Here is a 27,344-nt window from a genome sequence, read left to right as displayed (position 1 = left end):
TGAGATGATTCTGCTCCACTGATCCCAGCATATCTCTACTGCCTCAGCACAAAGCGAAAGCAATGGGGCCCACTGAGCATGGACTGGACCCTCTAAAACTGTAAATGAAAACAGACCTTTTTCAAAAGCTGGACATAATGGTGCATGACTACAATCCTAGTGCTTGGGAGGCTGAGACAGGAGGATCACTGGTTCAAGTCCAGCCTCAGCAACTTAGCATCAAGACCTTCACCAATTTAGTGAGACCTCATTCCTTACTTTTAGTGCGTGTGTGTGTGTGTGTGTGTGTGTGTGTTACTGGGGATGGAACCTCTGGGCTAAACTCCTAGACCTATTTTATATTTTATTAGGAAACAGCCTCACTAAGTAGCCAAAGCTGGCTTCGAACCTGCGCAATTCTCCTGTCTCAGCCTCCCAAGCACTGGGATTACAAGAGTGCGCCACCACAACAGGCAACAGGCTTTTTTTTTTTAATCCCAGTACTCGGGAGGCTGAGACAGGAGGATCACACGTTTGTGGCCAGCCACAGCTACTAAGTGAGGTCCTCTGCAATTTAGTGAGATCTTGTTTCAAAAGAAAAATGGGACTGGGGTATAGCTCAGCGGTAGAATACCCCTGGGTTCAATCTCCCATATGGAAAAAAGATAAATGAAATAGGGCCTGGGGATATATCTCAGAGGTAGTCTGTCCCTCGATTCAATCCCCAGCATGACAAAAATAGACCTTTCCTATTTATAAGTTGATAACCTCAGGTAATTTGTAATACTGACAGCAAGCTAACACAGCTACCACTGCTTGGATCTGCAACCTGTCTGATGCATAGACTCTCCCAGATGAGGGAGCTAATTTTACTTTAATGGGTTGGATTCAAGATACTGGAAAATGAGTTGGCTGGGGCTCTGGAGGAGGAGGACACGCTGTATGAATAAATGGTACCAGAAACCTCTTGAATCATGAAAGTCAAATGCTGAGGGTGGATATGGTCACAAGGTAGGGAGAAAGCAGAGTACTTCTGCTAAAGGCATTCTTCCAACTTCACAGAAATGCCAAGGTGGTACCTGTCGCTAAAGCAACCAGCCTCCCTGCCAACAGGTGCCTTGTTTTCTCTTCTTGCAAACATAGTACCTACCTTACCTTGGCACGTGCCAGACTTCTTTGTTCTCTTCTTCCCTCTAGCCTATCTCCAGACCATTCCAGAGACACAGAAGGCTCATTGCCATTCCCCTGCCCCCACTGCCACCCAGGAGGACCTGTGCACTTGGAAGGAAAACCTCTGCGCTGAGCTGTCCTGCTGAACAGTAAAGACATCGTCATTGCCCAAGTGCAGCCTAGGTCTCTATTTGTACATTCAGCTGTTCCAAACAGTTTTGTGGGATGTCATCCCTCAGATCAGGGCAACCTACATGGTGGGGGGTCCAGGGACTGAGGGAGAAGGATAAACTGTTAGTATGTGGTCCATGCTGATATTTTATTTCTCTTGTAAAACACAGTGGGGTTTAAATAAAGGGTATTGGGTTTGGCCGCTCCAGCATCTTAGGACTTTTGTTGGGGGACAGAAGGAAGGGAACACTGGGGAACACATGATAGAAGAGGGGTTCTTCAATCAGTACAGGTGCTTCAGGGAGAACCAGTCTCCTTCCTGTACATTTCATCCCACAAAAGTTGGTGCTTGGAGTGGGAGAGGCGTGAAATCAGCCAATCAGTCATCGGCACAGTCATCGGCATCGCCAGAAAGGTCAAGAGCGGACATCATGGAATCGGACAGCTTGCTGGCAATTTTATCTGCAGATGAAGAAATACATGAAATCTTTTGGTGACAGAATTGCCAACAGAAGGCCTGCCAAACAGACCAAGCTCCTGAACTACCTTACTCATCCCACAAACACTAAATAAAACAGGTGGGCTGTTTAATCTCACAGGCACATCTGTTTATCTGTGAACACCCCAACATAGATAGCTTCCATCTCCGGGTTTCAAACTTATACACAGCTCCCAATATTATTATCCCCCCTTTTTGTTTATTTATTTGTTTATTTTTGGTGGTACTGGAGTTCCTGGAAACCCTTCTACCTCCGGGCTACATTCCCTGACCTATTTTATATTTTTATTTGGAAACAGGGTCTCTTAAGCCAGCGAGGCTGGCTTCGAACCTGCGTGATCCTCATCTCAGCTTCCCAAGCGCGGGGATTATGAGCGTGCGCCACCACGCCCGGCATCCCCCCTTTTTGTGGAGGGTGGTACTAAGGATTGAACCCAGCCTCCAAGCCACAGCCCTAACCCTTTTTATTTTTTATTTTTATTTTATTTTATTCCTGAAACAGAGTCCAACTAAGTGGCGAGGCTGGCCTCGAACATCTCAGCCTCCCAAGTACTGAGGTTACCGTCATGTGCTTCTTTGTCCTTTGTGAGTAAGCAAAACAGTAATTTTCTTCTCCTGTGTTGAACTTAGCACTCCACCATGACCCTCAAAACTAAGCTCTCAGCCAGGCGTAGAGGCGCATGCTTATAATCCCAGCATTTGGGAGGCTGAGACAGAAGGATCACAGTTCATGGCCATCTTCCAAATAGGCCCTTTGCAACTCAGTGAGACCCTGTTTTAAAATAAAAAATAGTGCCAGGCGTGGTGGCGCATGCTTATAATCCCTGTGCTTGGGAAGCGGAGACAGGAGGATCGTGCAGGTTCGAAGCCAGCCTCGCTGGCTTAAGAGACCCTGTTTCCAAATAAAAATATAAAAAAATAGGTGTCTGGGAGTGTAGCCCCGAGGTAGAAGGGTTTCCAGGAACCCCAGTACCACCAAAAAATAATAAATAAATAAATAAATAAATAAATAAATAAATAAATGGGCTAGGGGTATAGCTCAGAGGTAGAATGCCTATAGACTCCATCCCCATAACTGCCGAAAAAAAAAAAGCAAGTAAGCTCTTGATAGCCATAGTGGAACAAGTGGAACATACTTGTCATATCAGTACTTGGGAGGCTGAGACAGTAGGGTTGCAGGTTCAAAACTAGTCTCAGCAATTTAACCAAACTCTCAGCAGTATAGCAAGACCCTGTTTCAAAACAAAAACAGCTTCTGGAGAGCAGAAACCCAAGTCTGAGGACAACACCCCAGAAGCAAAAGCTGTGATATTCTCTCTTCTGTTTCCCAATGCAACAAATAAAGGCTGTTTGTACCATATAAATACATTAATTTATTAATTAAAAAACTTTAAAAAGTGCTGGGATCTGGGTGTGGTGGCGCACACTTGTAAATCCAGTACTTGGGAGACTGAGACAGGAGGATCACAGGTTCACGGCCAGCCTCAGCTACTTAGTGAGGCCCTCCGCAACTTAGACCCTGTTTCCAAATAAAGAAAAAAAAACAAATAGGGTTGAGGTTGTAGCTCGGAGATAGAATCCCCAGTATGAAAATATATAATAATAATAATAATAATAATAATAATAATAATAATAATGTTTAAAAAGCCACAAAATCAAAAGTAAAGCTCACCCAGCAAAGGGAGAGCAGAGCAGGCGGGCTGAGCCTGAACACTCACCACTCACACGCGCATCAGGGATGCAGCCTACTGTTCCTTGCAGAGTCATCTCAGTGTCTATGGCTATGCCCCACTCTACTAAGACTAGGAGTTTAAGGCAATTTACCTCTGGATTCCCAGGACTCAGTGTAGCCAGCCAAGAGTGAGGGAGTGGTTATGAAATAAGGTCTAATTCAAAGGGTATGGATGACACAGCCAGGTGTGTGGTGTACATGTATAATCCCAGTCCTTGGGAGGCTGAGACAGGAAAATCACAGGTTTAAGAATAGCCTCAACAACTTAGTGAGCCACTCAGTTACCTAGTGAGACCCTGTTTCAAAAGAAAAAGTAAAATAGGGCTAGGGTAAGGTTCAGAGGTAGAATGCCCCGGGTTCAATCCCCAGTACAACACACACACACACACACACACACACACACACACACACACACGAATAGGACTAGCTGGGCATGGTGGTGCATTCCTGTAATTCTGGTGCTTTTGAGACTGAGACAGGAAAATGGAAAATCACAGGTTCAAGGCCAGCCTCACCAATTTAGTGAAACTCAGAAACCTAACGAGACCCTGTTTCAAAACAAAACATTTTTTTAATAAGGTTGGGGAAATACCTAGGAGGCTGAATGCCTCTAGGTTAAGTCCCCAGTACCAAAAAAAAAAATCAACCAATCCAACTCTCCATCAATTACTAGTTGTCTTACCTGGACCTTGTCAATTCTCTGGTTCTCAGTTTCCTCATTCATTACCATGGAGAATAAGAATTTTATATTGAGTTAATAAAGATGAGTAATTATCCCTAACTAGCCACAGGGAATTTGGAGTATACAACATCCTGACTTGGTATTTTCAAGTCCCTTATAATAGACAGTACAGTATTTGCATATAAACTACACACCTAACTCCCAAATACCTGAGGTCACCTCGAGATGACTTATAACACCGAAACTTAGTCTGTACATGTTCGGTATAGATGCCATGATTTGTCAAATATTTTTGATATGCATCTGGTTGAATCTGCAGGTACCAAAGCCGTGTGTGTGTGTGTGTGTGTGTGTGTGTGTGTGTGTGTGTTTCTCCTTATTTTGTGCTGGGGACTAAACACAGGGACATTCTACCTCTATGCTACACCCCAGTCCTTTTTCTTTGAATTTTTTATTTTGAAACAGGGTCTCACTAAATTGCTGAGGCTACCCTTGACCCTGTGATTCTCCTGTCTCAGCCTCCCAAATACTGGGATCACAGACCCAGCTTGATGGCCAGCTACAGATGAACCACCATTAAAATAAAAGGAGGAAGTTCTACCATGTATGATATGGAAATATCCCTAAGACACAACAAATGCAAAAGCGATGTGTTCACAGACCAGAATTTGTGGGGAGAGAGCACAAAGAATTTAGTGGTATTTTCTTGTGGAACCAGACACAAAAGATTGACTGTCTATAAGAGAAGACCTGTATGACTAGGGGATGAAAGAAAGGTCTTACTGTACATCCTTTAAAATTTTGAGTATACTGTCTAGTGATAAACCTGTAAACTTCCTACCACATAGAAAACACCTGACAAATGTGCCTATATGATAGAGACTAGGTCACCGGTTCTCCAAGTACCCCCAGAGATCAGCATCAACATCATTCAGCTGGCCTATTGCAAGATAGAGTTTGAGAATATATCACCATGCGAGTAGCTACTTTCCTAATCAAACCCGCCTCAGGCTTGGCCTGGGGCTGGACACAAGTAGATGCTTGTTCAGGAGCCCTTCACCCAGGCCGCAGGTGGGCCCGTTGAAGACCTCAGGAGCAGCAAGGTACCCATACCTGACCGCTTGTTCATCTTCTTCCTGTTCTTCAGGGCGGTTGCCAGAGCCTGGCCCTGTTGCAGGGGGTCGGTGTCCATGATCCTCTGCAGCATGGGGCGGCGGTCCACTGTGCTACCATCCATTGCGCTGCTATTCCTGGGGCAGAGGTAGTCCACATTGCGTTTAGCCCACCCCAACTGATGGCGGTTCGGATTGGTGCAGTACCCAGTGAGGTCTCCGATCTGCAAGAAACAAGACAATGTTGCAGTCCTGCCCTCCAAAGGCTTCTGCAGAGGAGGCAAGAAAAGGAGTGGATAAGAACAGGGAGCTTGAGCCAGGCATGGTGGCACATGCCTGTAATTCCAGTACTCGGGAGAAAAACACATAGAATACCCCCAGGTTCAATCCCTAGTACCATAAAAATAAAAAGTAGGGTTACTTGATCAGCGACAACTGGTATTATAACAATCCTTTGCTTAAGCGAGCCTCCGAAGTCTTAACTCAATATAACACATATTTTCTAACATTTTATGCTCAGCTCTGTGTGGGACAATACCAGGGGCAAAGAAGAGTCAGATTCAGTTCCAGCTTTAGGGAGCAGCCAGGGTAGAGGATATGACAGTCCATATCAAATTAGAAGCTGGGTATGGTGGCACATGCTTTTAATCCTAGTACTTGGGAGGCTGAGAAAGGAGATTGCAGGTTAATAGCCAGCTTCAGCAACTTGGAAAAGCCCTCCATAACTTAGTGAGATCCTATTTCAAAATAAAAAAGAGTAAGAAGCTGGATGTAGTGGAACAAGCTTGGTAGCCCAGTGCTTTGGAGACTGAGACAGGAAGATCACAGGTTTGAGGACGTCTCAGAAAGCAGTGAGATTCTCAGCAACGTACCAAGACCCTGTACCCAGATAAAATAAAACAGGGCTTGGGGTGTAGCTCAGCGGTAGAATGCCTTTGAGTTCAAAAGGAAGGGAGGAAGGTAAGAAAGGGAAGGGGAGGGAAGAGAAGGAGAGAACTCTAGGGGTATTGCTTAGAGGTAAAATGTCCCTGGGTTTGGAAGGAAGGGAGGGAGGGAGGGAGGGAGGGAGGGACAGAATAAACTGGACATGGTGGTGCATGCTTGTAATCCCCGTACTTGGGAGGCTGAGAAAAGAGGACTGAAGGTTCAAAAACAGCCTCAGTAAATTTTGAAACTCTCATTAAAGTAGCGAGACCCTTTGTCAAAATAAAAAGGCTGGGGACATAGCTTGGAGGTAGAATGCCCCTGGGTTCAATCCCCCGTGCCATTAAGAAAAAAAAAGGTTACTATGTGCCAGGTTCAATTCTAAGTGCACGCAGATACCCATACATACACAATCATGTGCCACATAAAGACAGTTGGGGCAACCATGGGCCACATATATGATGGTGGGCCCCTGAGATTACACAGATTACGCAGCTTGTCTTAGCCATCTTATTTTATTTAAGTACATTCTAGGATATTTGTACAACCACAAAAGTCACCTAATGATGCATCACTCAGAACATATCCCTGTTGTTATCATCCTGTGACAGCAATAATTTCTCTGTACGTATTAATTCAACCCTTGTAACAACACTGTGACAAACCAGGCACATGAGCTCACACAGCTAGTAATGGTGGAGTAACTCAGGACCCAAGCAGTCTGGCTCCAGAGCCGTGGGGGGGGGGCACAATGGAGGGGTACTTAGAGGCTGACACAGAAAGGCTGAAGGCTCAAGGTCAGCCTCAGAAACATAGCGAGACTATTTCAAAGTAAAAATAATAAAAAGGGCTAGGTTCAATCCCCAGTACCACACACACAAAAAGAGGCAAGATGGGATACGACTGAGCAAAGCTACCCCAGTGTACCACCCATGGCAAGGGACAGGGGCACCTCTTACAATATAGTGCACCTCAACACTATCTAGTGCACCTAAACACTATCTCTCAGAGTTAGACAACAGATGGCCCTGCTGAGGGCCCTGACCTGACCCTGGAACTTGTACCACAAAAGCAGGAAAACTACTTGCAGTTGTCTGAGGAAAGGTGCTATGTCTGGGGGCTTATGGGCTCATTAATGGGAGAGGTGGCCTTACACAAATGTAGCCTTAAACACATACTTTTACACTGATTTTGTGGAACTAGGGATTGAACCCAGGGGCCTTCTACCACTGAGCTGTATCCCCAGACCTATTTAATTTCTTATTTTGAAACAGGGTCTTGCTAAGTTGCTGAAAACTTCACTAAGTTGCCCAGGCTGGCCTCAAACCCATGAACCTCCTATCTCAGCCTTCCAAGTCCTGGGATTATAGGCATGTGCCGGGCTTACAGTGATTTTCCTGTAAGCAATAGGACGCCTCTAAAGCTATGTGAGGATGGGAATAGTCGTCATCTCTGCCACTGCTGAGTTCACCTCATGTTTTGGATACAGTTTCCTCCCTGGACTCCCTATCCCAACCCTGGCCACTTTTTTTGAGTCCTCATTCTAATATACAAACCTGACCATGTCATTTCTCTGCTTAGGAAACCCTTCCAGATATCACATAGCCATGAAAACTAAAGGAGAGCTCCTGAAGTAATCATGTGGAATGATCTCCAAGATGAATTTGTAAGTGAAACAAGCCAAGTGCAGAACAGTATGAATAGCGCGCTACCGTTTTCATTCAAATAGTGATCTACAACCGCGTGCTTGCATGTATGTGTGTATATGAATATGGTACGGCTCTGAAATCCCAAAGGCTGCAATACTGACTGCTTCCAAGGAGGGGACAGGGACATGGGAGACAAAAGAGAACACTTAAGCCAGGCGTGGTGGCGCACGCTTGTAATCCCCGCGCTTGGGAGGCGGAGACAGGAGGATCGCGCAGGTTCGGAGCCAGCAGCACTGGCTTAAGAGACCCTGTTTCAAATAAATAAATAAATAAAATAGGTCTGGGAGTGTAGCCCGGAGGTAGAAGGGTTTCCAGGAACCCCAGTACCACAAAAAAAGAGGACACTTAATTCTTTACTGTATACCCTTTAGTACCTTTTAAATTTTAAACCTTGTACATCTATAATCTGTGCCAAAAATAAGTAAACAGAAATAAACAAGGAAAATGGGGAAAACACCTTTTGATTCAGAAAAAAAAAAAAAAACCTAAAAACAACTTTCAGTGTTTTCCTCTTCGCTATGGGTTAAAGTCAAACATCTTTTTTTTTTTTTTTTTTGGTGGTACTGGGGTTCCTGGAAGCCTTTCCACCTCTGGGCTACACTCCCAGACCTATTTTATATTTCTGAAACAGGGTCTCTTACGCCAGCGCAGCTGGCTTCGAACCTGCATGATCCTCCTGTCTCCGCCTCCCAAGCGCGGGGATTACAAGCGTGCGCCACCACGCCCGGCTTAAGTCAAACATCTTCTGTGATCTGACTTCAGACTCCTCATTCCCCACCTCCCACCCGTTCAGCTACCACACGCCACTAACAATCCCCCAAACACCAGCAGCCTCTCATCCTCTGCCGCCTCGGGGAGAGCATGCACTGAGCCCTTGCCCAGAGAACTCGGCCTTCAGGATGGAGCCCATCTGAGACTCTGCTGACTGGCTAGTAAGATATATCAGAGCCCTCAGATCCACACTGTCCCATACTCCACCCACCCCACCTTGTAGACATCTTGTCAGAAATCCACTAAAATACAAACTTCTGAAGGGCTGACATGGGGGCACTGGTAGAATCGCATCGTCCTGTAGGTCTTGGATAGCAGGACTCAGGCATATGGACTAAATCCTGGAGATACTTGGGAGCCATGAATGGAGTTTAGACAGTGGAGGTGACATAGTCAGACTGGGTAATTACAAACTGTGGGATGTGCCAGTGCATGCCTGTAATTCCAGTACTTTAGAGTCCGAGACAGGAGGATCACAGGTTACAGGCCAGTGTCAACAACTCAGTGAGACTCTATCAAAAAATAAAAATAAGCCAGGCAATGTGGTGCACACTTGTAATCCCAGTATTTAGGAGGCTGACACAGGAGGATCTTGGTTCACAGACAGCCTCAGCTACTTAGTGAGGCCCTCTGCAACTCAGTGAGACCCGGTTTCAAAATAAAGAATAAAAATAAATAGGGCAGGGGCTGAGCTCAGAGGTCGAATGTCCCTGAGTTCCACCCCCAGACCCGCAAAAAAAAAAAAAAATAGTGGTAGATTAACAAACAGACACAAAGGGAACCATGGGATGTATGTCCAGGTGAGTTGAGGACTGGAAATTTACTCCGAGGTTATGGGAGTGATAGGAATAAAAAGAAACTCAACAGCTTCTCGAGAGATCTAGGAGGGGAAAGCCATGGGACTTGTTGGCTGACAGTGGGGCAAGTGGAACCGGGTGACTGAATAGCAACATCTGCTCTATAGGGTAGAAGCAGGCCTGGGAAAGCAGCAGGAAAGCACACCACCTTCCCAGACCAGCCATGGTTTGGCAGCCAGGAGCCCATAGGAGTGTTTGGGCCAGTCACACCTCATTGAATCCAGGAGCATTCTAACTCTTAGCTCCATCACTAAAACTTTTTTTTTCTTTTGAAACAGGGTTTCTCTAAGTTGCTGAGGATGGCCTCAAACCTGTGATCCTCCTGTCTTAGCCTCCCAAGTACTGAAATTAAATGTATACGCCACTGCAAATTTGTGTGTGTGTGTGTGTGTGTGTGTGCGCGCGTGCACACATGCACAACACTGGAGATTGAACCTAGGAGTGCTCTACCACTGAACTACACCCCTGGCCCTTTTGATTTATTTTGAAACAGGGTCTTGCTAAATGCCAAGGCTGACCTTGTCAGACCTCATTACCTTATGGAGTTAGGTCGAGGGAACTGATCATTCCCCCAAACCCTGGGCAGAGGAGGAATGCCACAACAAAAGTAGATGGTACCTTGTAGACGGTGGTTTTATTTTCCATGGCATCTGCTATTTTCATCAAGGGAGAATGGAGCAACTTGATCTCCATTTCGAGCGGGTCCATGTCACCCAGCAGCTCATCGGCGTCTCCTGTGGCCAAGCCTGTAACATAACCAACACCCTCCCTGCAGCCCTTGGTCAGGCCTCAGCAGAAAGGGGATGTGAGTGCTGCCCACAGAATCAAGGCAAGGGCGGCTTCTTGTTCCTGCCAAGACTACATGACAAAGAATCGCGAGCCTTCAGGAGCTGGCCTCAGCATCTTGCTCATCTCAAAAACGGGAACTACATGAGCCTGTTCACACAGGGCTGCTGTGAGACACAGCAGGAGAGACCTCTGGCCCAACCACGATGCAGCTCTGCAAATGGCGGCCACTGGCATCCCCTCCCCGGAGCCAGGACTCTCTCCTCCTACCCCTGACCCTCCACCGTAACTCTCAGAGGCGCCCATCACCTTGGGCCATGCTATTATCATCTGCTTCTGCAATTGTGCCCCACACCATTCCTGATCATCTCTACTCACCCTCAAGATCCAGCACCAGGACCAATTTCTCCAAAACCTTACACTACTAACTTTTCGGCGCTGTCCTCTCAACTTCCCCAACTTCCATCTTTTTTTCCCTTTTTTTTTGAGGTGGGGGGGTTTTCTGGGGGTTGAACCCTGGGGCAGTCTACCTCTGAGCTACACCCCCAGCCCTATGTTTTTATTCTTTATTTTGAAACAGAGTCTCACTGAGTTGCAAAGGGCCTAAGTAGCCGAGGCTGTCCGCAAACCCAGATCCTCCTGTCTCAGCCTCCCGAATGCTGGGATTACAAGTGTGGGCCACCACGCCCGGCCGACTTCCATCTTTGCCAAAACACATTCTCCCTCTTGCCCTCACATCCAGCCACAGTCAAGCATCATTTTAAGAATGTGAACTCCAATCCCTCTCAACTGCCCACTTGACAGAAGCAAAAACAAGTTCTGAAAGGGGCTGACCTGCCTGATGTCTCAAGGGGAATAAACTAGGAAGCAGGCAGGTCCTCTTTTTTCAGTACTAGGGACTAAACCCAGGGACATTCTACCTCTGAACTCTACCCCAGCCCTTCTTATTTTTCGTGTGTGTGTGTGGAGGGGGGTACTGGGGGTGGAACCCAGGGGTTTTTCTACCTCCGGGCTATACTCCCAGACCCATTTTATACTTTATTTGGAAAAAGGATCTAAGTTGCTGAGAGCCTCAGTAAGTAGCTAAGGCTAGCTTCGAACCTGTGCGATCCTCCTGTCTCAGCCTCTTAAGAGCTGGGATTACAAGCGTGCGCCACCACGCCCGGCTTTATTTTTCTTTTTGAAAGATAGTCTCACTAAGTTGCTGAGGCTGGTCTCAAACCTATGATTCTCCTGTCTCAGCCTCCCAAGTAATGAGATTATAGTGTGTGCCATCATACCTGGCCAGACAAGTCCTCTTGTCCTCATTTATAATCCAAGAACACAGCTGGACGTGGTGGCATCCACTTGTAATGCCAGTACTTAGAAGGCTGAGACAGGAGGATCGAAGGTTTGTGGCCAGCCTCAGCTACTTAGTGAGGCCCTCTGCATCTCAGTGAGACCTTGTTTCAAAAACAAAAGAATAAACTGGGTGTGGTGGTGCACACTTGTAATCCCAGTACTTGGGAGGCTGAGACAGGAGAATTGAGGGTTCGAGGTCAGGCCAGGTACTTAGTGAGGCCCTCTAAAACTTATTGAGACCCTGTTTCAAAATAAAGGATAAGGCCGGAAGTGGTGGTGCACACTTGTAATCCCCATGCTTCGGAGGTGGAGACAGGAGGATCGCGCAGGTTCAAAGCCAGCCGCGCTGGCTTAAGAGACCCTGTTTCCAAATAAAAAAGTATAAAAATAGGTCTGGGAGTGTAACCCGTAGGCAGAAGGGTTTCCAGGAACCCCAGTACCATAAATAAATAAATAAATAAATAAATAAATAAATAAATAAATAAATAACAAAATAAAGGATAAGAAATAGGGTTGACAGTGTAGCTCGGAGGCAGAATGCCCCTAAGTTCAACTTCCAGTACTGCAAAACTAAATAAAATAAAAGTATAAAATAGGGCTGGGGATATAGCTCAGCAGTAGTCCATCACTAATAACTAACACAGACAAACACCCCCACCCCCGACAATATTAGTGAAAGGACTTTTGAAAGAAATTCTCCAATTCACTTTAGATCTCAAGAAGCAGGAATTCCCATCCTCCCAAACTGCACAACCATCATCACCATCATCAACACCCACCCCCATAGCCCAGATTAGAATTTTCTACCTTGCAAGGTAAGAAATTTAGTTCAAAATTGGTTAAACTTATACCAAACCCAAGTAGAGCCAGGAAAGTGGAAGACCAATGCTGGCATCTGCCATCAAGTCTGTGCGGCACACTTACATTCCATAGTGTCTTCATTGGCCTGCTCAGTGTCCTCGATGTCGAAGACCTCGGTCATCTCCTTAACAATCTCAGCACTGAGATGGGCGGGCAGTGTATGGGTGGGTGGCGGGGGTGTATAGAAGCTGATCTTCCCACTGCAGAGTAGGAGAAGATCAGATCAGTGGCGACGTCATTGAGAAAACAAATGACCAATCCAGAGGAGGATGAGTTCAAAAGCCAGGAATGGGAGGGACAAGAAGATCCACAGAAGTGGCTTCCGAACAACAATCAGCCGAGGTGCTGGATAAACAGTGGGCATGAAGTCCTGAGAAAATCGTGCCCTGGTACCTTGGCTGTCCATGCCCCAGACCAGCCATAATGGACACAGATTTCGGCCCAGCCCCCTCCTTACCTCACCCAGTCAGCCAGGACAGCTTTGGCGGCCTGCTCCTGACTGTATATGCCTCCCTTCTTCTTCTTTCCCAGGCGCTGTGCCACTGCAGTCAGGAAGTGCTCGGTGGTCTGGAACCCGGAGACTCCGTAATAGTTGGAAATCTAGTGAAGGAAGGAAGAAATCGTGAGGAAGAATGGAGCCCTCAGAGCGGGGCAGGGGGTGCGCCAGAGGCCCCGCTGCCTACCTCCTCCAGGCTGCAGCGCTGCAGGATGGTCTCCACCGGGGTCACAGGGTCTGCCAGCTTCTGCACGTGGATGCAGTTGCGCAGGATGGTGCCCACCTCGGAGTTAGGCCCTGGGACAATGCCTGGAGCATCCAGCAGCCTGATGAACTTGTCCAGGTAGACCTCCTGCATGAATCTGGGGCAGGAGAGAAGAAAGCCCAACATGACTGGCATCTAGTCACAAAGCTTGGGCCTGGGGAGGGGGAGGGGATGAAGGAATGACGGGAGGTGACAGATGTAGGGTCAGGGTGCTCTGGGATCCTATGGACTTGGGACTGATTCTAAAATCTAGCCTCTGTCCCTGGGGGCTGTGCTGCAGGGCCATGGGTAGGCCTCAGCTGCTTTGTCCAGGCAACAAGGCTAAGCTACTTACGAATGTGCTGATCTTTATTCTTTTCTTTTCATTACTGGGGTTGGAATCCAGGGATACTTTACCACTGAGCTATACTCCCTAGCCCTTTTTATTTTATTTTGAGATAGAGCCTCACTAAGTTACCCAGACTGGCCTCAAACTTGCGATCCTTCTGCCTAAGCCTCCCAGTCACTGCGATTACAGGCAAGCGCCACCACGCCCCGCTGAGCAGGTAGATCTTGCACTTGTCAGGAGAAGTACCCAGCTGGGTTCCTGACCCACACCCAGGGCGTGCCTGGAACTCCCAAGCCTGGGAAAAATCATCAGAGAACCCTGCAAGTGAAGAAATGGACAGGAGCTGATGGTGTGGGAGTTGGGGACAAGAGTAGGGAAGTGTGGGGGGGTGCTTACTTGGTGACCCCAGGAACGGCTCCCACGCTGCACGCACGGCTGCGCTTCAGGCTATTGATCAGGCTGCTCTTCCCCACATTAGGGAGTCCTGCAAAGTAGCAGCAAGTAACTCAGGGCAAAAAGGGAACTCAGGGCTCCCTCGGGAACGAACGGAGGCCAGCCCGAGAGAGGCCCCGGCAGGGGCAGTGACGGGCTATGAAGAAGCCCCAAGCAGAGCCTGGCCTCCTGCCTTCCCACTCCAGGCCCTCACCGAGCCTCTAACAGGCCCTGTCCAGCTCTCCTCCTTTTGTGAGCAAGCTGGGTCGACCTGTCCCTCTCCTGACAGATGACACAGCACACCAACAGCAGCCTCAAGGTGCTCAGCGTGAGGCCTTAAGACACCACCCGGCAGAAGGTGGATATCAACAAGCGCAGCGGAACAAAGGCCCATCTGTTCTGATGCGTAATTCCCCTGGGGGACAGGGGCTCATCTCCAGGTGCCCGGCTCCTGGTGCAGCTGTCTTTCCTGTGGTCTGTTTTTATATCTGGGCCCGGTGAGCTGCTCTCAGCCAGTGGGGATCTTTATCACTCTCTCACTCATTCTCTCTGTTCTCTCTTTGCTTGTGCTCATATCTACAACTCCTGCCTCCTGTGTGTGCCAGGGTACACCTCTCTGTACCTGGAAGTCTAGCCGCCTGTGTCTCTTACTTTTTGGTACTAGGAATTAATTCCAGGGACATTTACCTCTGAGCTACATCATCAGCGTTTTTTAATTTTAAAAAGGGTCTATACTAAGTTGCTGAGGCTGGCCTCAAACCTGCAATCCTTCTGTTTCAGCCTCCCAAGTGATGACGCACGATTACAAGCGTGCGTCAAAATGCCTGGCACTTGCAGTCTCTGTCTCTTGGTCATTTTCATTCCAAATACGACTGCTTTTTCTGATTTTTGTCTTTCTCCCACTCAGTCCATTTCTCTAAAAGCCTGTTTTTCTGGGTAAGTCTATATCTAAACATGTCTTCCTCTTCTGGCCATAGTTCTTCCTCTCAGATTCTCGCCACCCCACTTCGCCTCACTTTGTAATTCTCCATGTGAACGTGGGTCTGCTTTTCTGACCACACCTAGCGTGTGCCAGGTAAATGAGGGCTGTTAGTGAGCCTCCCAAGCCCAGGGGAAGAATCAGAAAATGGTCCAAATCTAGGAAAGGAGAAGGGGCTGAAGGCCTGGAAGCCCTATCACTGTGGGCTCATCTCTCTATGCATGGGCCCCATCTATATTTTTTGTGTGCACATGTGTGTGGAGGTTGGGGGAGCACTGGGGACTGAACCCAGGGGCATTCGTCCCTGAGCTATACACCTTATTTTATTTTTCTAGTTTGAAATAAGGTCTCACACTGAGCGTGGTGGCGCACGCTTGTAATCCCCGCACTTGGGAGGCTGAGACAGGAGGATTACACAGGTTCGAAGCCTGCCTCGGCAACTTAGTGAGACCCTGTTTCCAAATAAAAGATAAAATAGGTCTAAGAATAGCCCAGAGGTAGGAAGCCTCTGGGTTCCACCTCCAGTACCACCAAAAAAAAAAAAAAAAAGAAAGAAAGAAAGAAAGGTTTCACTAATTTGCAAAGGGCCTCACTTAAATTGCTGAGGCTGGCTGTGAACCTGCAAGCCTCCTGTCTCAGCCTCCCAAGTACTGGGATTAAAGGCCTGTGCCATCATCCCTGAATATATTTCAATGAATCTCTATTTTTCTCTGTCTCATTAGCTCTCTCTCTCTCTACCTCTATTTTTCTATATATACATCTATTCCATCATAGACATGTTTGTGTACTTATCTTCTCTGTGACTCTGGGCTGGGTTGTATGATGTATGTTAATACATGTGTGTCCTGTGCTTTGGAAGAACGGAGTTGTGTGTGAAAAAGTATTGCTCTGCATGCACTGTGCCTGTCATTGTCTCCAGATGTGGCCCCGTGGGTATGCCCATGACTTTACACGTGTCTCTACATCTTTGTGGATCTGCAAGTGGACTTAGGTGTGTGTGTGTTCCTGTGTCTCTGTATACCTTGCTCTGAATCTGTCTCCATCCCCATATGGCATATTCTTTCTTTGTGTATGCATGTCTGCACATCTGCAAATATGGGCTGCCTCCAGCCTTACATCTCCCTCTGGAGATCTCTGAACATATGCATATATCTCAGTTCCTTTCAGCATTTCTTTTTGGTTATATCACCCTCCATGTATGCCTTCATCATTTAAATATTTACCTCTTCTTGCCTAGCACAATGGCATCCACCTGTAATCCCACTATTCAGGAGACTAAAATAGGAGTATCATGGGTTCAAGGCTAGCCTCGGCAACTTAATGATATCCTGTTTCACAATAAAATCTAAAATACGTTAGGACATTCAGAGTATCACATGCTGGAAGCCAGCAACTTAGCAAGGCTCTCAGAAATTTATGGAGACTGTTTCCAAATAAAAAAATAAAATAAGAATAAGGGTATAATAGATTGCAGATAGAATGCTTCTAGATTCAATCCTCAGAACCACATATGCACACACAAAAAATAAGGCTAAGATGTACCTCAGAGGTAGAATACTCTTAGGTTCAATTTCCTTCAATCTTGCCATCTGGGTTCCCTATTTTGTCTTTTTTTGGGGGGAGGAGGGGTTCTATGGCTTCCTCTATGTCTATTCAGGTACATATATCTATACATTTTCAGTGGCCAGCAGTCTTTCCAATATGTCTCTCCTGGTGTCACTTTCTCTCCCTGATGATCTATCCCTGCCTCTCTCCATTTCTCCACTCCCCTCCCATCAACTCTCTCTAAGTACCCTGGGTTCCAGAAAGCCCAGGTTTGCGCCTCAGCCTTGCCTTATCCTGCACAGAGCTGAGCTCCACAGGTCTTTCTTCTGAGCTCTGGGCCTCAGTGCTCTTGTCTGTAAAAAGCAGATGGTCACAGTTCTGACAGGATGTACCCACCACTGTACACTTGGTCCATGATACTTTTTGTGTGTATGTGGTACTGGGGATTGAATCCAGGGACACTCTACCTCTGAACTACACCTGCAGACCTACTTATTTATTATTTTGGAAACAGGGTCTCTCAACTAGTTGCAGAGAGCCTCACTAAGTTGCTAAGGCTGGTTTTGAACCAGCAACCCTCCTGTCTTAGCCTTCCAAGTACTGGGATTACAGGTGTGTGCCACCATGCCCAGCTTGGTCAGGACTCTACCATTCAACACAAAGTGGTCATTCTGAGTATGTCTCCCATGCCCAGTTATCCAAATTATGAATCACAAAACCCTTCCTGAACTACTCTTCATTTGTTCCTCAAAAACACATCCTTTCCCCCAGTGAAGCCCCTGCCCAAGGAAGGAGCCTGGGCCCCAAAACTGCTGAGTAGGCCTTACCCACGACACCCACACGAATGTGGGTGCGCACTTCACCCAGGCGACAATAGTTCCCCAGGACCCTCATGAGGTTTTCTGCTCCAAAACAGGCTTTGCTTTTCAACAGCGACTCAGAGGCCTGATCCACTGGCACACTGCACCGATTCTGGAAAATAACAAATGTTATAGAAAAGGCATTAGGCAGGACATGCGCTCTGAAGCCAGGCAGCCAGAGTACGAGGAAATATTTGAACCTCCTTGTGATCACTGAGCACCTTGGCTTGCAACAAAGGTCCCCTTACACAGGCCCTAAACACTTGCCGTGTCCCAGCTCCTCTCTGCCGCCTTGCATCTCCCATCTTTGTCCCAGCATCTACATAGACACATACCACTTTTTCTCTTTTTGGAACTGGGGATCAAACCCAAGAGAATTCTACCTCCAAACTATACCTCCAGTCCTTTTTTACTTTTTATTTTCAAAGAGGAACTTCCTAAGTTGCTGAAGGCCTCGCTATGTTGCTACAGCTGGCCTTGAACCTGCAATCCTCCTGTCTCAGCTTTCTAAGTACTGGGATTACAGGTGTGTGCCACCATGCCCAGCAGATATTCTCTCACTTCCCACAGGAAGGGCAGGATGGCATCCTGGATCAAGATAGGCCAGGTTTGAGCTCTCATTCTACCATGGACTTATGCCTGGCAAAGCCTCCTGCACTGCTCCCAGTCTCAATAGCCTTGAATGCACAGCAGGAATGGCGGCTCTCTCTGCCTGAACAGGCATAAGACGGTGCCTAGACCACTGCCTATCTTCCCTTGATTCCTCACACAGGAAAAAGCCATCCCAGGCTTCATCTCCTTTTTGCTGATGCCACCTCCTCTGCCCAGAATGTCCTTCCTCCTCTTCTGCCCTTACTCACCCCAGCTTTGTTTCTAATACCACAAAACTGGAATTAATCTAAATATTGATCAACAATAAGCAGGTTCAAAACCTGATCACAGCCAGGAGTGGTTGTGCACATCTATAATCCCAGTGCCTGGGAGGCTGAAACAGGAGTATAGAAGGTTTGGGACCAGCCTCTCTGCAACTTTAGTGAGATAACTGCTTCAAATAAAAAGGGCTGGGGGGTATAGCTCAGAGGTGGAATGCCCCTGGATTCCATCCCTACTACCACAAAATTTAAAATAAAAAGTTGATCATAGTGGCACATACCTGTAAACCCAATACTTGGGAGGCTGAGACAGAAAGATCACAAGTTTAAGGCCAGCATGGTAACATAGCTAGGCTATTTCAAAATAAAATACAAGTGTTAGAGGGGTCTCTCAGTGATAGAGCATCCCTGGGTTCAATTTTCTGCACCAGTACTAAAAAAAGAAAGAAAAAAAAAAAAAGAGCCGGGCATGGTGGCCCCCACTTGTAATCCCAGGTTTTGGGAGCCTGAGACTGGAGGATCGCAGTTCGTGGACAGCCTCAGCTACTTAGTGAGGTTCTCCGCATCTTAGTGAGACCCTGTTTCAAAATAAATAAAAAAAACAGGGCAGGGGGTGTAGCTTAGAGGTCAAATGCCCCTGGGTTACATCCCCAGACCCTCAAAAAAAAAACAGGTTTAAAAGGTAGAATAAATGAAAAACAGCTGTACTTGGGAGTCTGAAACAGGAGGGTCACAGGTTCAAGGACAGCCTCAGCAAGTAGTGAGACACTCATCAACCTAATGAGACCCTGTTTTCCAAAAAAAATTGGGCTGGGATATAACTCAGAGATAGAATGCCCCTGGGTTCAATCCTCAGTACCAAAAAAGAAAGTAAGTTTACAGCCAGGTATGGTGGTGCACACTTAAAATCCCAGTACTTGGGAGGCTAAGACAGGAGGATCAAAGGTTCAAAGCCAATCTCACCAACTTAGTAGACTGTGTTTCCAAATAAAAACAAAACAGGACTGGGAATGTAGCTTGGAGGTAGAATGCTCCTGGGCTTCATCCCCAGTACCACACAAAAAAAGCAGCTTACAACATCTTTCCCATCAAAAAGGCTAAAAAACTGGTTTGTGGTACATAGGTCTGAAGTACATGCTAGCATGTACAAGTCCCTGGTTTCATTTCCAACATTGCAATAAAAGAGAGTGAGAGAGAGAGAGAGAGAGGCCAAAAGTATAAATGAAGTATCATGTTTCTCAAAGACTTAAAAGTTTAATGCTATCTAAGTAAATAAATTCAATATAGACTGACCCTGTTTCTATAGGGATTTCAGTTTGGAAAATGTTGATTTGAGAATCAATCACATGCCTCGGGGGATAAAAACAGGTGTGCCTACAAAAGAAAAAAACAGTTTAATACTATTAAGTGTTTGTAAGAGGGTAGGGAGGGGAAAAGCCCTCTCACACATCACCTACCACACTGGTGGGAGGATAACTGGGTAAGGGGATCATGAAGGGCAATTTGTCAGTGTCTAGGAAAAGCTAAAATGCATAAAGCCAGTACTACTGCTCAGTTTCCTATCCATACTGACACTGAGGGCTCAGCAGAGAGAGATGCCCAAGGGTATAGAAAGCCTGGTTTAACAATGAAAAACTGAACACTAGGGGTTAGGGGTAGATCCCAGCAGTGGATCGCTTGCCTAGCATGCTTGGGGCCCTGATGCGATCTCTGGGATTGCAAAAGAAAATTAGCTTAACACCTGATGCAAAGCTGAAAAAATGGCCCCCAGCACCCGATTTCTCTCCCCAGAAAGAAATTTTCTATATTAACAATACCACTAAGCCAGGTGTGGTGGCACACACTTGTAATCCCAGTACTTGGGAGGCTGAGACAGGAGGATCACAGGTTCAAAAACAGCCTCAGCAACTTAGTGAGGCTTTCAGCAATTTACTGAAACCCTGTTTCCAAATAAAAGATACAATAGGTATAGGGGTGTAAGCCCAAAGGTAGAAGGCCCTTTGGTTCTATCCCCAGTGCCACAAAAAAATAATAGTAATACTATTAATACCACTAAGAATAGTATGACTTGTTTAAAAGGAAAAAATGACTGGGCGTGGTGGCATAGGCCTGCAATCACAGTACTTGTGAGGCTGAGGCAAGAGGATCCCAGGTTTGAGGTCAGCTTCAGTAACTTAGCAAGACCCTATTTGAATTTTGTTCTTGGTGGTACTGGGGTTTCTGGAAACCCTTCTACCTCCGGCTACACTCCCAGACCTATTTTTATATTTTTATTTGGAAACAGGGTCTCTAAACCCAGCAAGGCTGGCTTCAAACCTGTGCGATCCTCCTGTCTCAGCCTCCCAAGTGCGGGGATTACAAGCATGCGCCACCACGCCCAGCCCTATTTGAAATTTTTAATAAATTTAAAGGGCTAGGAGTATAGCTCAGAGGCAGAAGCCCCTGGATTCAATTCCCAGTGGGGGGGGGATGTACAAATGAAGGCATATATTTTTTGAAAAATTAACAAGTAGAGTTAATTATATTTTCTAAATTTCCTATAGACGGTATGTATTGCCCTTTTCATGTGTGTGTTTGTGGTACTAGGGATTAAATCCAGAGGCATTCTACCTGTGCTACACCCCAGCCCTATTTTATTTTTTATTTTAAAACAGGGTCTCACTAAGATGCAATGGGCCTTGCTAAGTTGCAGAGCCTGGCTTTGAACCTATGATCTACCTTGTGTCCACCAGCCCAGCTTGTATTACCCTTATAGCCGTAAAAAGCTGCTTCCTGAAGAGCAATAATATAGAAGTGGAACTAAAACTAAAGAGTCATTCAGTAGAGCAAAAACTCAAAGTTGGCCAGGTGTGGTGGCGCACACTTGTAATCCCAGCATTCAGGAGGCGGAGACAGGAGGATCACTGTTCGAGGACAGCCTCAGCTACTTAGCGAGGCCCTTTGCAACTCGGTGAGATCATGTTCCAAAAAATAAAGATACTATGCCGGGTGTGGTGGCGCACGCTTGTAATCCCCGCGCTTGGGAAGCTGAGACAGGAGCATCGCACAGGTTCGAAGCCAGCCTCAGCTACTTAGTGAGGCTCTCAGCAACTTAGTGAGACCCTGTTTCCAAATAAAATATGAAATGGGTCTGGGAGTATAGCCCGGAGGTAGAAAGCCCCTGGGTTCCATCCCCAGTACCACCAAAAACCAAAAAACAAAAAAAATAAAGATACTAAAAAATAGGGTTGGGGGGTGTAGCTCGAAGGTACAATGCCCTTGGGTTCCATCCCTAGTACTGGAAAAAAAAAAAGCTCCAAGGTAAAGGCCCAATTCCTAAAGGGCAGTGTCCAAGTCTTAATCCCCCCCCCCATACACACTGCCCTGGGCTACCCTGAAAGTGAATAGACACCTCAAACCCCATGCTTACCAGGTTTTTGACCTGATGTTGAGTACTGGCCTTGAAAGCCACAGTGGGCAGCTCATTGCGAAGGTAGTCCAGCCACTTCTCCACAACCTCCTTGGGAACTAGGTCTGGGAAAAACAGGAACACAGGGCGAGGAGAACGTCACCTCCATGGCTCACCAGGAAAGAAAGCATAGGCACCCACACCCAAAAGTAGGCCCGCCTCCTGCCGAGAGATGTCTCCACTGGGTCTGGCAGCCCCTGACTGGTCTCCAGGTTGGAGTTACAGAGAAGAGTCTGGACTACGGAACCAGTTGGCCCTCCCTGAGGGGGCTATGGTTCCCTTAAAAAAAATATACAAACTAGCTATTCAGTCCCAGAAATCCTCCTTCCATGTCAAGGTGCCCAGAGTGCAGAGCTCTCCCAAAGATTTTATTTCCCACCCCACTCTGGATCACTCTAGGTTGGGGCAAATGTCAAGAATAACTATCATTGGGCCAGAAAGACATGGTGGTGCACACCTATAATCCCAGTACTTGGAAGGCTGAGACAGGAGGATCCCAGGTTCAAGGCCAGCCTCAGCAATTTAGTGAGGCCTTCAACAATTTAGCAAAATAAATAAAATAGGGCTGGGGATATAGCTCAGTGGTAGAACAAACACCCTTGGGTTCAATCCCCAATACGAAAGAGAGAGAGAGAGAGAGAGAGAGAGAGAGAGAGAGAGAGAGAGAGAGAGAGAAACTGTTAAAAGAATGTCAATCACTTGTGAATTTGTGATCATGTACCACTTTATCATTAATTCTCACAAGAAACCTGTCAGGTCGGAACAGTCATGACCCATTTTACAGAGAGAGATAAAAGCTCTCAGAAATGACAGGATGTGTCCAGTATCTCAGAGAAAAGAATCAGCACAGGTGGGATGAAACCCAGATCCGAGTGACTCCTGAGCCCATGTGCTCTTTTCTGCCCTTGCCTTTGACTTTCAGGTTTGCGGGAGAGAGGGCTGTCCTATCAAGAAATGGCTCAAAATGGCAAGAATGAGAGGCTGCAAGGCAGACCGGCTTGGACTCCACTACCAACTCGGTGTACCTGGGTGTGTGCCTACACACAAGATTCCAGGCTTTGAAAACTGGAACAAAAATTCCTACTTGCATGACTGCAATAAAGACACGGTTGCTGGGTCTCAGTGTCTGGTCTCAGCTTGTCATTTTTTTGTGTGGTGCTGGGAATTAAACCTAGGGACATTCAACCTTGGAGCTATAACCCCAGTCCTTGCATTTTTATTTTGAAAGAGAGTCGTGGTGTGATACCATGCACTGGCCTCTAAACCTGCAATCCTCCTGTCTCAGCCTCTCAAGCACTGAGATTACAAAAGTGTTCCACCACGCCCGGCTCTGAGTTAGTCATTAAACCCCTGGCCCCTTCCCTGCCTCAGCAATACAGAGCACCACTCACCAATCTTGTTCAAGACCAGGACAAGCTTCTTGTTGCCGTCAGCATGCAGGACGGCCTCCTCCATTTGGAAGCAGCGGCAGCCCAATGGGTCTCTGGCGTCCAGGACTTCCAGAATCACATCAGAGTATTCCACCACCTATAGGACAGAGGACAGGGAAGTGATAAGAGAGAACAGATGGGATAGTACAAAGAAGGTCTCCATCTGAGTTAAGGAAAAAAAGCCAGAAATGGATCAGGTCCTCCCAAAGGGGCCTTATGAAACGGATGCCTGTACCTTACGGAATTCCTTGTAATAAGCCTTCCTTGTGGCCTCATCATCCAGCTGAGGAAACATATTTAATTCCTGCAAAACTTCCTCCTAAAAGAAAAAAAAAAGAGAACGGTCCAGGGAACGAAGGGAGAAAAGAGTGCACAGCAGGACGTTGGAAGCCACAGGAGGCTGGGGAAGTCACAGGAGTCTCACTCCACACAAATGGTGCCTCTTTTGGTGCTAGGGATTAAAGTCAGGAGCATTCTACCTGTGAGCCAACACCTCATCTCATTTATTCTTAATTCTTAATATGGGGGATTGAGTCCAGGGACATTCTACCTCTGAGCTCATCCCTAGTCTCCTTGTCTGTCTGTCTGTCTGTCTGTCTGTGTCTGTCTGTCTGTCTGTCTGTCTCTCTCTCTCTCTCTCTCTCTCTCTCTCTCTCCCCTCCCTCTCCTCTCCTCTCCTCTCCTCTCCTCTCCTCTCCTCTCCTCTCCTCTCCTCTCCTCTTCTCTTCTCTTCTCTTCTCTCTCTCTCTCTCTCTCTCTCTCTCTCTCTCTCTCTTTCTTGCAGTACTGGGGATGAAACCCAGGGGCATTCTACCTCTGGGCTACAGCCCAGTCCTATTTTTTATTCAGTATTTCGAACCATGGTCTCACTGAGTTGCAAAGGGCCTCACTAAGTAGTAGCTGAGGCTGGCAGTGAACCGCGATCCTCCTGTCTCAGCCTCCCAAATGCTGGGATTACAAGCACGCACCACCACGCGCAGCTTGCTTTCTTCTTTATTTTTGACACAGGATCTCACTAAGATGTCAAGACTTCAATCTCACTAAGATGTCAAGACTTCAATCTTCCTACCTCAGCCTCCCACATGCTGGGATTACAGGCCTGAGGCACCACGCCAGACTCCACCTATATATAGCTTTGACCCATCGACACAGCTGAGAACTGGAAGAAGAGTGGATACATACCATGTGCATGTGTGTGTCTGCTTCTGTGTGTGCGCGTGCCTAAGCACCAGCCAGAGGGCTGAGTGTGCACAGTGATGTTTGAGGAGTGTGAAAAAAAACAATCTATGGGGGACATAGGGTGGAGGAGGCACAATCTGTACTGTATGTCTGATTTGGCAACTGCACGTTCTGTGTGTGAAACAAGAATGGATGCCAGCAAGGAAAGCCCACACATGTCCTTCTGTCTCTCCATCCTCCTCAGGCTCTCGTTCCTGCTCCCCGAGCCCCACCCTTCCTACCAACCCCACCAACGCTCCCTGTGTGTGGGTTCTAGCTTGGGAAAGAGGCGCTCTGGGAAAGAAATGGCCTTTTTCCTGTGTCTTTACCCACTGTTTTCCCCCTTCTCTCGATCATCCTTCCTTCCCCTCCAACAACCCAGGTCCCTCCTTTCCCTTTCACAGGGTAACAATAAATCCACTAGTCCTGCCCCGGGCAAGGGCTGCTCTCACCTTGCGCTCAAACTCCTCCTGGCGTCTCAGGACGTCCTGACAGTAGCTCTCGATGGTCCGGCGTCTATGTCGCTCCTGCTCCCGGGCCACCTGCTGCTTCTCCCTCATCTCCTCCACCTAACAAGTGAACACTTGACACTAAGACTGTAGCTGAGTTTGCAGGCTACGGGAAGAAGGGCTGACAGAGAAAATGGTGCGACATGGCAGTGGTGGGAGGAGCAGGGGCCAGGGAGAGGGCTGAGAGAACAGGAGACAGTGTTGGAGAAGAAGAAAACAATGAAGGAGAGTGGCAGAGAAAATAAAAACAGGGTGCATGGCCGGGCCTGATGGCGCACGCTTATAATCTCAGTACTTGGGAAGCCAAGACAGGAGGATCACAGGTTCAAGTCCAGCAGAGTGTGGTAATTCAGGGAGAAGAGGCTGTTTTAAAATATAAAATAATAAACAGGGCTGGGGATGTAGCTCAGAGGTAGAGTTCCCCTGGGTTCAAGCCCTAGTACCACACAAAAAAAGAGGGCACATAAAAGAGAGAATGCATTCTAGGCAGAGAAAAACATTTAAGACCAGACGGGAGAAAGGACAAGTTCCTGGGATATATCGCCTTTATTTATTTATTTATTTATTTATTTATTTATTTATTTATTTTGGTGGTACTGGAGGTGGAATCCAGAGGCTTTCTACCGCTAGGCTATACTCCCAGACCTATTTTATATTTTATTTGGAAACAGTGTCTCACTAAGTTGCTGAGAGCCTCACTAAGTAGCTGAGGCTGCCTTCAAACCTGTGTGATCCTCCTGTCTCAGCCTCCAAAGCGCAGGAATCACAAGCGTGCACCACCACACCCGGCGATATGCCACTATTTAAAAAGCTGAAAGAGGAAGCCAGGCGTGGTGGCGCACACTTGTAATCCCAGCTCTTGGGAGCCTGAGACAGGAGCATCGCACAGGTTCAAAGCCAACCTCAGCTACTGAGTAAGGCTCTCAGCAACTTAGTGAGTTCCTATCTCCAAATAAAGTATAAAGTCTGGGAGTATAGCCCAGAGGTACAAAAGCCCCTGAGTTCTACACCAAGTACCACACACACACAAAAGAAGCAGAAAGAAGAAGCAGGGTTTGATAGCAATCGCCTGTAGTCCAGCTACTCAGGAGGCAGAGGCAGGAAGATCCCTTGAGCCAAGAAATCCAGGGCCAACCTGGTCAACATGGAGAGACCCTGTCTCACAAAAACAAAACAAAACAGGAAGAGTAGCAAAAAAGACTGGAAGCTGGGTATGGTGGCACACGCCTATAATACCAAAACTTGAGACGCTAAGACAGGAGCAAGGAGGATCATGAGTTCAAGGCCAGTCTCAACAACTTAGCAAGACCTTGATTCAAAACAGCAAAAAATAAAACAAGGCTGGGGTGTAGTTTGGAGGTAGAGAGCCCTTGGGTTCAATCCCCAATACCAAAAGGAGAGACAGAGACAGACACACAGACAGACTGGAAAATGCTGGTCACATGCCAGGCATGGTGGCGCACGCTTGCAATCCCTGCGCTTGGGAGGCTGAAGCAGGAGGATGGCACAGGTTCAAAGCCAGCCTCAACTACTTAATGAGGCTCTTGGCAACTTAGTGAGATCCTGTTTCCAAATAAAATATAAAAAATACATCTGGGAGTACAGCCCGGAGGTAGAAAGCCCCTAGGTTCCACCCCCAGTACCACACACACACACACACACACACACACACACACACACAGCTGGTCACAGAAGAAAGAAAAAAAAACCAGGAGAGTAGAATGACAAAGTCGAAATCAGAGCACATGAAGAAAACCACGGTCTCAAAGGCAGAGAATTCCACTAAGATGAGGGAAGAAAAGGAATGTATGACTATGATGCAAGATGGCGCTGATGAGGCCACCTCACCGTGTGAGGGGGGTTCCACAAAGCGGCAGGAACGTGCACTGGGAGGTGAGGGTGAGGTGAGCAAATGCAGACACTAAATCCCAGATCAAGGTAGACCTCCCCTGCTTCCCCATTCACAGGAACCCTAACAGCTCTGAGCCAGGTGCGGGCTCACATGCTTATAAAGCCAGTACTTGGAGGCTGAGACAGGAGGATCACAGGCTCAGGGTCAGCCTCAGCAGCTTAGTGAGACCCTCAACAAATTAGCGAGACCCTATTTCAGAAAATAAAAGGGCTCGGGTATATCTCAGGGAAAGAAGGGCCCTGGGTTTGATCCCCAGTACCACACACACAAAAACTCCTGACAGCTCTGGCCTCTGCACTCCCATCCAATGCTTCTGCAAACCTGGCACTCAAGCAGGGGCCCTCGGTCTCCCCCAAGGTAAAGGCTCACCCTCTTCTTCTTTAATTCAGCCTCCCGACTGGCATGATCATTGCAGTGAACAAACTGGGGAGCGGAGGACATTTTGGAGATGGCTTT

At 47.2% G+C, this 27,344-nt stretch overlaps 1 protein-coding gene across 1 annotated transcript; it reads right to left on the bottom strand.

Annotated features, from left to right (window-relative positions):
* Nucleotides 1–1,699: 1,699 nt before the first annotated feature.
* On the bottom strand, nucleotides 1,700–27,344 carry GNL3L (G protein nucleolar 3 like; the record flags this gene model as incomplete). The annotated part of the gene is made up of 13 exons (XM_080718381.1): nucleotides 27,258–27,344; nucleotides 24,920–25,036; nucleotides 23,485–23,568; nucleotides 23,211–23,346; nucleotides 21,781–21,884; nucleotides 17,467–17,611; nucleotides 14,080–14,167; nucleotides 13,278–13,452; nucleotides 13,052–13,194; nucleotides 12,658–12,794; nucleotides 10,225–10,352; nucleotides 5,347–5,569; nucleotides 1,700–1,782 (listed from the first exon to the last, which is right to left on the bottom strand). The coding sequence occupies exons 1-13, from the start codon at nucleotides 27,327–27,329 to the stop codon at nucleotides 1,700–1,702; spliced, it is 1,635 nt and encodes a 544-aa protein (XP_080574507.1). The 5' UTR covers nucleotides 27,330–27,344.

This window comes from Muscardinus avellanarius, assembly GCF_963383645.1.
Source record: "Muscardinus avellanarius genome assembly, chromosome: X".
In the NCBI taxonomy this organism is placed as follows: Eukaryota; Metazoa; Chordata; class Mammalia; order Rodentia; family Gliridae; genus Muscardinus; species Muscardinus avellanarius.
Note: the sequence above shows the minus strand (reverse complement) of the source record. Positions and strands in the feature narration are given on the sequence as shown.